At 45.3% G+C, this 10,188-nt stretch overlaps 1 protein-coding gene across 1 annotated transcript; it reads right to left on the reverse strand.

Moving 5' to 3' along the window:
* Positions 1 to 76: 76 nt before the first annotated feature.
* On the reverse strand, positions 77 to 6,141 carry TRIM52 (tripartite motif containing 52). Its single transcript, XM_056115292.1, has 2 exons — positions 5,274 to 6,141; positions 77 to 1,667 (listed from the first exon to the last, which is right to left on the reverse strand). Exons 1-2 carry the CDS (start codon positions 5,994 to 5,996, stop codon positions 1,575 to 1,577), a joined length of 816 nt encoding a protein of 271 aa, XP_055971267.1. The 5' UTR covers positions 5,997 to 6,141; the 3' UTR covers positions 77 to 1,574.
* Between the last annotated feature and the right edge of the window lie 4,047 nt (positions 6,142 to 10,188).

Genomic DNA, 10,188 nt, shown 5'->3' on the forward strand with positions numbered 1-10,188 from the left:
GGCCTCTAACTTTTCTCTAACTCACACATCTACTTTTCATATATTCCAAAAATATTGCCACTTAAGTGACCAAAGCAATGGTAACTTGGAAGAAAAACATTTATTCAGATGACGTGATAACCACGTCATGATTCTTAACTTTTCTTCATGGAAGACAAAAAGATAGAACAAAACATAACACTCTTTGCAGCACTATTTTCTCCCCACAGCCAGATAGGCCAAAAAATAACAATAAATACATAAATACAGCTTTTCAAGATATAAGGAGAAACTAGAATAATAGACTAAAGCCTTGCCATCTACTTAGACATTTCGTGTCTAAATTTCTGAATGCTCTAATCAAAGCAAACTTGGAATGAGTCACACATCTCTTCCAGTGAGGAATAAACAGCAATGTGAAACATTCCCAAAACTTACTAGTTTTAAGAACAAGTTCAAGAGCACATGAACCCTGAAGAGTCCTAGATATTCCTCCAACCTCCTTAAAATAACTCGTGAGTCTAGTCTTCAAATGACTAATTGAGAAAGTTAAGGCATTTTTGAGCATAAATTGGTTATCTGTGGCTAGACTCTTTGGCAACTTTCACTTATGGTATTTCATAATGACCAATAATTGGTATTCCCCATTTTGGGGTGGATGTATTTTAAGTATAAGTACATTACACTGTGCTGGGAATTGCCATTTTGGGAATTTTAAATTACACATGCCTTTGGCTGGTGTACCAAATTCATACATTCAAATGAACATAGTTACAACCAAGGAACTTCAGTACATAAGAAAAAACATGAAGATCTTCCAAAACATCAACAGAAACTGGGATTCAGTATAGTGGTTTTCTCAATGGTCTACAATGCCAAGCTGACGGTTTCCAATAGATCCAGTGGAACTGATGCTCCATGACTGATATTGTACTGCATCTTGAACTCCAGTTTTCTGCCCCCAAAATCTAGACTTAAAACATGTTATTTAGGATACAGCCACCAACACTTATTCCTTTAATTTTCCAGCTCTTAATCAGTGCATCTGATAAGTTTCCAAAAAACTGTCTTAAGTGGTCAAGTGTAGGCTCATGAAAACGCACGTCCAGTTTTTAAAGCACTTTTTTTGGGGAATCAGTAGGTTCATCTCAACTGACAGGAAATAAAGGTGAGCTGATGTTTGTTGTGAATGCTGAGGTTTGATATGCTCAGTCATCAATCAGTTCAGCATTAAGCAGAGTGTATGAAGACAGTCTGGAATTCCTCAGTTTCCTCTCAAGGTGGTGGCAGCACTCAGAATGCGAGGTTTTACCCGTTTCTCCTTTTCTTTCTCCTTTACAAGTAAAAAGGTTGTTTAATGAAGTCTTTATGGCCTTTGAAGATTCCTGTTAACATTCTGTCTCATCTTAAAAGCTGCAGAATTGTGCTTTGGCAGAAAACTCCACTGTTTGGATTGACATATGTTAAACTGTTTGTCAAGGTGTCACTGCCCAACTGCCCAGTGATTCCAGATACTGAAGAAGCCAAGCCCTATCTTCTGCATAATGGCATAGATACTGGACAAGGGCCTCAAAATAAGTGACTGTCATGTTTAGCTACCTCATGGGAGGAAACAAGAAGAAGGAGTATTGATGGTTGGAAGCCTCTGGTCCCTCTTGCAGAACGATGAATGGTTTTATTGATGGCATCTGGGTGGTGGGGCATTATACAAGCATCCAGTTATACCCGGAGGCCCAGTAAGTGAAATTTTTGTTCATTTTCTTTTTGTGCACCCACCTGCCACCTACAACCTGACACCATTTAATGATGTCTTTGGTCAAATCTAAATGATCTTACTTTCATAATCCTCTGATTCTAGCTTGAAGTCAAGGCGAACTCTAACTCATAAAATGAACAAAATGAAAAATATAAAAAAGTAAGAGTTAGGGCTAAAAAGGCTTTACTTATAAGAAAGTAATTTTAAAAGAACATTTACTTAAAACCAATTGTCCTGGATATGGGATAGCAATACAGCAATACAAAGGGCTCCATACCCACAATACATCTGTGGCTACAAAAGCTGTCATCGAACTGATTTAGTTATAGAGTTTCATGTTTTTTGCTTCATCTTTGTATTTTTACCAAGGAGTTGAAAATTAAGCTATTTTCCCCCTTGTTAACATTTGAAAAATGAAGTGATTTTATAAACTCAAACTTTCCTCTTATTCTGCAAGAGCAATATAATGCGTAGATACCATTTTCATTTATGAAAAGCATACCTATGCCTTCAGTCTGTAAGTAAAAACTCCCTACTTAAAATCTGAAAACTAAAAAATCTTGTGTTCAGCTGATGAGAAAATCCACTTATGAAGAACTGTGGTAGTTAACCTATAGCATTAAATTATTCTAAAACGGTTTCTTTTAATTACTATTACAAATTTTGTTCACTGAGGTTGTAAACCATGCTGTTATAATGTATTTACTGATGGGAATAAATAAAAATGAATTGGGGTTGGAGCGATAGCACAGTGGGTAGGGCGTTTGCCTTACACGCGGCCTACCTGGGTTCGATCCCCGGCATCCCATATGGTCCCCCAAGCACCGCCAGGAGTAATTCCTGAGTGCAGAGCCAGGAGTGACCCCTGAGCATCGCTGCATGTGACCCAAAAGGCAAAAAAACAACCCCTCCCAAAAAAATAAAAATGAATCAAGAATGTGTGAACAATGATCATTTTACACATTACATAAAATAAATTTTGTATCTCTTTAGTGTAATACTTACGTTTGGTAATTTCCTCTACCTTGGTGCTGATCTATATTTGAAAATATTTTAAGGTTTTAAGGTGTCCCTGTTTTGTAAAGAAATTATCCCCAATTCATTTAATTTAGTTTTGCTCTTTATACTTTTGAGTGTTATCAAAAGTGTTACCAAAATCTCCTGAGCAGAAGACAGCCCTCCCATTTCTTTCTGGTTTTCAATCAAAATTTCTGTCTCAAAAGTTTTTCCAGAAAATTTTAACATTTGAAAGGTTACCTCCTTTCTTCTTCAATATATTAAAAATCTAGGAAATAGATTTTTAATCTATTAAAAGTTTAGGAAATAGTTTAAATCATTACCCTAGAGGAAAGTACAGAGCTACCTATTTGCAGGTTAGTAAGATGGAAATAGAAATTTGTGGTTAAGGTTTGTGTCCTTAATAGCTTACCAAAAACTACTATAAAATGGGGAGTGATGATAATACCATGATGCAGAACAGTATTCTGTACTCTGTACTTTTTTCTCCCCTGTGGAGAGGCGGCCCTGGGCCACACCCATGGTACTCAAGGCTTACTCCTGGTGGGCTTGGAGGACCATATGGGGTGCCAGGGATCAAACTCATGTAGACCACATGCAAAGCAAACTCTGCCTACTGCACTATCACTTCAGGCCCATTTCCAGACTATTTTAAAACAATGCTTGGTATAAACCATTTAAAATCCACTAACTGGTTAAAGCCCAATTTGAAAACCACTGGGATAGCAGAACAGGAGAAACTATCACTGTCACTGTCCTCCCGTTGTTCATCGATTTGCTCGAGCGGGCCCAGTAACATCTCCATTTTGAGACTTCTTGTTACTGTGCTTGGCATACTGAATACATCACGGGTAGCCTGCCAGGCTTTGCCGTGGGGGTGAAATACTCAGTAGCTTGCCGGGCTCTCCGAGAGGGGCAGAGGAATCAAACTTAGGTTGGCCATGTTGGCTGCATGCAAGGCAAATGCCCTACCCACTGTGCTATACTTTATAAAAATGTAAAGCACAACTGAAATGTGGGTAGCAGCTATTAAGTATCTAGCTTAATACTTTCATGGGCCTCTCCTACCCTAGGCATTCAGAGCATTCATTCATCTAGGCTTTTGGTAAGGAAAACAGTATGCTAACAATATTCATTAGAGAACACTGCAACAAATCTCTAATGCTCTGATCAGGACTACAAAGTACGAAGCAAATCAAAGTAAAGGAGAAACAGAAGGAGCCAGAGTAGGACATTTGCCTTGAATGCACCTGATCCAGGTTCGATCCCTGGCATCCAATATGGTCCCCCAAGCACCGCCAGTATTAATTCCTGAGTGCACAGCCAAGAGGAATCCCTGGGAGTGACCCAAAAAGCCAAAACAAAAATAAAATAAAGGAGAAACAAATTAAGAGAAAAATCAGGGACTAAGAATATCTGGGATAGGGTGTTTGCCTTACTCGTGGCCACCCAAGGTTCAATCCCTAGCACCACAAATGGTTCTGGGCCTGCCTGGAGCAATTCCTGAGCACCACAGCATGTGGCCCCAAAACAAACTTTTTAGAGTGAAAAAAATAAGAGCAGACATCTGGGGCTGCTGAGGTATTTCAGAGGGTAGGGTGCCTGCCTTGCATGTTCATCCTAGGGTTCGATCCCAGGCACCCCAGATGGTCCCTTGAGCATTACTGGGTGTGACCCCCCCCAAAAAAAAAGTCAAATGGTGGGAATCAGGAATAAAAAATTTTTTTTCTTTTAAAAGCTAACATCTGTTTAGTGCTTTATCATTTCAAAAATACTTTCACATAACTGAGCTCTCTCATCTTAAAAGCCTTGAGAGATGGCTTAAAGAGCTAGATTTTGATTTGAGGGGAGGTGGGGGCCACACCCAGTGATGCTCAGGACTTACTTGGGGCTCTACACTGAGAGATCCGGCCTAGCAGGGGTCAGGGAACCACATGGAGTTCAGTCCCGGGCAAGGCAAACACCCCACCAGCTCCGGCCCTAGAGCATGCATTTTACATGTGGGAGCCTCAGGGTTTGATCTCCACAGGGCTCCCTAGAAACACTGCTGGGTATGGGGGGCAACTGGAGGACGGACACGACCTATGGAACAAGTAAGACTTGTTCCATACACTTCAGGCTTGAGGGGATGCTGAGTGTGTGTGTGTGTGTGTGTGTGTGGCCAACTTCATAGACCTGAGTTCAGTCTAATGCCACTCCACAGTTTTGACTAACCTAAGTCCCAAATGCCTATTTCCGAGCATGACAGCTTTTCATTCCGCTTCAGGATCCAAGAGCTTCGGTCTAGACTTGAGGGAATCTGTCACCCATACACATTACAATGCTAGTGTGAAAAGGCCCAAGAGCAACGTTTTAGCTCCTAGTGACTCATGTGCTTGGCAGCTTCTGAGGGAGGACTGACCAGCGTGTCCTCTGTCCGCCGGGCACCCCCTGAGCCCATCAAGACATTCCACTAGCAAGAACCCGCGGTAGGGAAGGGGAGGGAGCCCTTTCCCAGCTGTCCACCCCCGGCCCCGCTCACCTTGGCCTCCTGCCCCGCCTCCTCCAACGGCACGACGCTGTGCTGCTTGTGCGCCTGGGACTCCCGGCACACCACGCAGATGGCCTCCTTGTCCACCTCGCAGAAGAGCTTCAGGGCCTCCTGGTGCTTGGGGCAGACGCGGCCGCCGGGGCTCGGGTGCATCTGGCGGATGACCTGCACCATGTTGGCCAGCTGCAGGTTGGGGCGGAGGCTGGGCCGCGGGAATTTCCGGCGGCACTGAGGGCAGGTGAAGCGGCGGCGCCGGGGGTCCGAGTGGCCGTCGAGCTCCCGCAGGTTGTATATGACCTCCTCCTCCGAGAAGATGCGGAAGCGCAGGTCGTTTTCGGAGCCTCCGAAGTAATAGTCCTGGCCGTCGTCCTGGCCGTCGCGCGGGTGCCAGCCGCTGTGCCAGGCCCCGGCCCCACCGGACCGGCGGCCGGCGCGGGTGTGACGGTGCCAGCCGCCCCCGGCTGCCTCGTCCTCGTACTCCCAGTTCACCTGCTCGTACTCCCAATGCTCCTCCCTATCCTCCAAGTCCCAGTCCTCCAAGTCCCAGTCGTCCTCCCGCGGCTCCACTTGTTCCTGATCCCACAGCCGGTTCACGCACGCGCGGCAGAAGTTGTGGCCGCAGTCGACGGACACGGGGTCGGTGAAGTAGTCGAGGCAGATGGCGCACACCGCCTCCTCCTGCAGGGTCTTCACGGGGCTCGGGGTCGTGGCCATTTTTAGGACGCCGCGGCGAGCCAAGCGACACTCGTGACACCAAAACCGCCACAACTTTTTCCCAGTCAAGCTCGCAAAGGGGGGCCCAAGGGCCCGACGGCTGAGGGACAGGAGGCAGGCGGGGATATCACCCGTCGGCTCCCACTTCCCCTGGCCGACTAACCGTCTCCCGACGCACTTCGTCCTCAGATTTGGCGCGCCGCCTCAGGAGCCGGCGTTCTCCGAGCAGCTTCCGGCGACGGAAAACGACGTAGGCGTTCTACGGCGCTCACTCCGAACCGGGCGTGCTGGGCTGCTGGAGGACTGCATCTCGATGGTACCACCCTATAGTGGTACTATCTTCCCATAGAAAAGAAGACTAGAGAGCCGAGACGCTAACCCCCCCCCAGAGCGGGCGGCCGCTCGAGACCCGGCATCCGGAAACGGATGTGATTGGGGGCGGGAAGCTAAGGGACTCCGGTGGGCTCGGGTGTCGTAGCCTCTCTAGTCACAGGCCTCGGTGAAACGGAGACCTGGGCCGGCCCTCGCCAGGCTCGGGGGCGTGGCCATCAGAAAGGGGGCGCGGCGCTAATGTTACTCTAACCGATTCTCCACCTTTGCGTAACGGTAGGTTTTACTACCCGCTAAACCAAGATTCACGTAAGCATCACATTTTTTTTTGTTTGTTTGTTTTTGGTTTTCTGGACAACATTAGGGCTTACTTCTGGATAGTCTGGGGACCTCTAAAACACATCTCTACACAGACTTTTTTTTTTTTTTTGCTTAGAGACCCCGATTTACATCAGTATTTGCAGCGTTTTGTAGGCAGTGTTCCCACCGACAATCCCACCGTCCAGTGTCCCATCCCTCTGCCGCCCATCCCCCTTTATCCTGACTCCGTGCCAGTTACACTGCGGGGGGCGGGGATGGCCACACCCAGGGGTGCGCAGGGCTCTGCGCTCTTAATCACTCCTACCAGGGTTCTGGGCACTACGCGGTACCGGAATCGAGTCCAGTACACTACCGGATATGCTGTCTCTCCTGCCACAATGGATACTTTAAAAAAAAAGTCTCAATGTTTTATTGTTCTCCATGGTGGATTTCACAATTACATATTCAAAATATAACCAATGCATTTATATAAGTCAAATTATAATATACAAATGTTAAACTTTAACTTTGTCATGTTTTGAAATTTAAACATTGCATTCAGAAGAGGTAATAAAATGCTAGCTGCCTTTAATTCTCAGACTTATCTAAATTTTACAAAATGTGTTATAAGTAACAGTATTGGTTGGTGGCAAAAGAAGTAATACAGAAGTTGGTAACTGATGTCTAAAGACATGATGGAGGGGGCTGGAGTGATAGCACAGCGGGTAGGGCATTTGCCTTGCACTTGGCCAACCCGGGTTTGATTGTCAGTACCCATATGGTCCCCCGAGAACCGCCAGGAGTAATTCCTGAGTGCAGAGCCAGGAGTAATCCCTGAGCATTGCCAGGTGTGATGCCAAAAAAAAAAAAAAGACATGATAGATACAGAAATTGATTACTAATCTTTTTTTTTGTTTCAGGAAAAGCTTACTTTTTAAGTTTAAGTGTAATTTGTCCTATGTGTACGGCAGTGTTGGATCTAGAGGTATACGTATACTTTGCCTTCCAGGCCTCTCTTTTTGCACCCCTCACGCTCTCCAATCTCTCCCTTTTATTCTAATTTTTGTTTTTGTAATCTAGAACCAGGGTTTTGTCCACTTTTGCTACTAGCCATTTCTTATACGTGTTATTCTTTTCTTTGTGGGGATGGGGGCATTGGGCTACACGAGGCGGTGCTCAGACTCCTGGCTCTGCACTCAGAAATTTCTCTTGCGGAGTGTGTGGGGTGCTGGGGATCCAGCCGGTCAACTTTGTGCAAGACAAATGCCTTACCTGCTGTACTATTCTGGCTCCGGCATATTATTCGGTATAATACAAATTAATAGGAACATCTGGGGTTTGAGCTCATCTTTTTGTTTTGGAGCTACATCTGGTGGTGCTCAGTGCTCATTCCTGGCTCTGCACCCAGCAATCCCTCCTGGCATATGTGGTGCTGGGGTTTGTACCTGGTTGCCCACTGTACTCTCTCCAGTCCCCAACCTCACCTTTCTGACTCACTTCACTTAATATCCTCCAGTTCCATCTACATTGCAGATAAATCCATAATTTCATTATTCCCGAGGTGTCTGAGAAATGTGCCATTGTCTAGACATACCAGTTTTATTATGGTTGGGCAACTGCATGGTTTCCATAATGTAGCTCTTGTTCTAAGGGCCATCATGAGTATCAGTGTGCCTAGATCTTTTAAAATCAATGCTTTTGTGCCTTGTGTCTACATTGTCTTTTCTTTTCTTTCCCCCATAGACCACATTTTATTTTAATTCTATAGTTGTCCCTTGAGCAACACATTTGAATTTCTGGAGTCTACATGTACATGGATTTCCTGATAGATTATATTAAGTTACAAATATTGATAAATACAGAACAGCACTGTAAAGACATTTTTATCTTATGAGTTTTCTGAGTATAGAGTTAGAAATACAATTGACCTTGAAAAGCATAAAGATTTCAGGACTTGGGGCAAATGTGAAGTTCAGATGTCCTGGGGCTGGAGCAATAATACAGAGGGGAGGACATTTGCCTGGACCCTGGCCAACCAGGGTTTGATCCCTGGCATCCTGTATGATCCATTGAGCACCATCAGAAGTAATTCATGAGTGCAGAGCCAGGAGGAACTACTGAGCATTGGTGAGTGTGGCCCCATACAAACAAGCAAGATGTCCTTATAAACTCTGACAACCCCCTCCCCCCTTCAAAAACCTCTGAACCACTAATAGATCAGTCTTAACCAGAATCTTTAACAATAACGCATATGGCCTACCAACACATGTTTGGTATACTGTAGCACTGTCCTCCCGTCCCGTCGTTTATCGATTTGCTCAAGTGGGTACCAGTAACATCTCCATTGTGAGACTTGTTTGTTACTGTTTTTGGCATATCGAATACACCACAGGTAGCTTGCCAGGCTCTGCCCTGCGGGCGGAATACTCTCAATAGCTTTCCGGGCTCTTGGAGAGGGGCGGAGGAATTGAACCCGGGTCGACCGCATGTAAGGCAAACGCCCTACCCACTATGCTATCGCTCCGCATTATAAAACATTTGTTTTGTTTGGGGGCCACACCTGGCAGTGTTCAGGGAACCCAATGGGGTGTTGGGGATTGAAACCCTACCCATTGTACTATCTTTCTAGCCTCTTTGTGGTCTTTTCCTGCAGATCATGTTTGTCCCTTTCCACCTATTCTCCTTTAGACCATGACCCACCTACCTATTCATGTACATAAGGAATGCAACTGCTCCTGATGCTCCAGCATGCCTGGGGATCAGCAGAGGAGAAGCAGAGGGCACCCCCGCGCTGTGTTAGGACAGGACAGTGGTACAGCAGAGGCACAGGACTGCTCAGCTTGTGGGGCTAACAAGAGATTTGGGGTCCCTGGAAGAGTTTGTTCAGAGACCCAGTTTCTGTTCTGCTTGAACAATGGAGGTGGGGCTGGGCCTGTTCCTCTGTCTCTGAGTAATAGAAGCTCTTAATAGTTTATTCTAGTTTTTGTTTGGGGAGCTACACCTGGTTATGCTCAAGGCTTACTCCTGGCAATCTTTGGGGGACTATACAGGGATCAAACCTGGATTGGCCCTACTCTCTGTACTATCCATACAGCTCATGGGGCCCTAGCGATAGTACAGTGGGTAGAGCATGAGTCTTGCATGCTGCTAACCCAGTTTTGATCCCCGGCATCCCATATGATCCCTCGAGCACAGTCAGGAGTAATTCCTCAGTGCAGAGTAACCCCCTGAGCATCACTGGGGGTGACCCAAAAGGCCTCTATTTCATCTACATATATACCAAACTTATATAACATATATTACCAAATATATCACACACACACACACACATATATATATATATATATATATATATATATATATATACACACACACACACCAAACTGAGTTTCATTGGATTTAAAGTTTAAGATGAGGGAGGTGGCAAGAGGACATAAGAGTCTGTATCTAAGGCATTGTCGTGGGGAAGAATCATTGAGTGTTTCTTGCAATTTCATTTTTTGGGGGGGATGCTTTTTGGTTTTGAGGTCACATCTGGCAATGTTTAGGGGTTACTCCTGGC

The sequence above is a fragment of the Sorex fumeus genome, unplaced genomic scaffold (assembly GCF_029834395.1).
Source record: "Sorex fumeus unplaced genomic scaffold, SorFum_2.1 ptg000029l, whole genome shotgun sequence".
NCBI classification, from domain to species: domain Eukaryota; kingdom Metazoa; phylum Chordata; class Mammalia; order Eulipotyphla; family Soricidae; genus Sorex; species Sorex fumeus.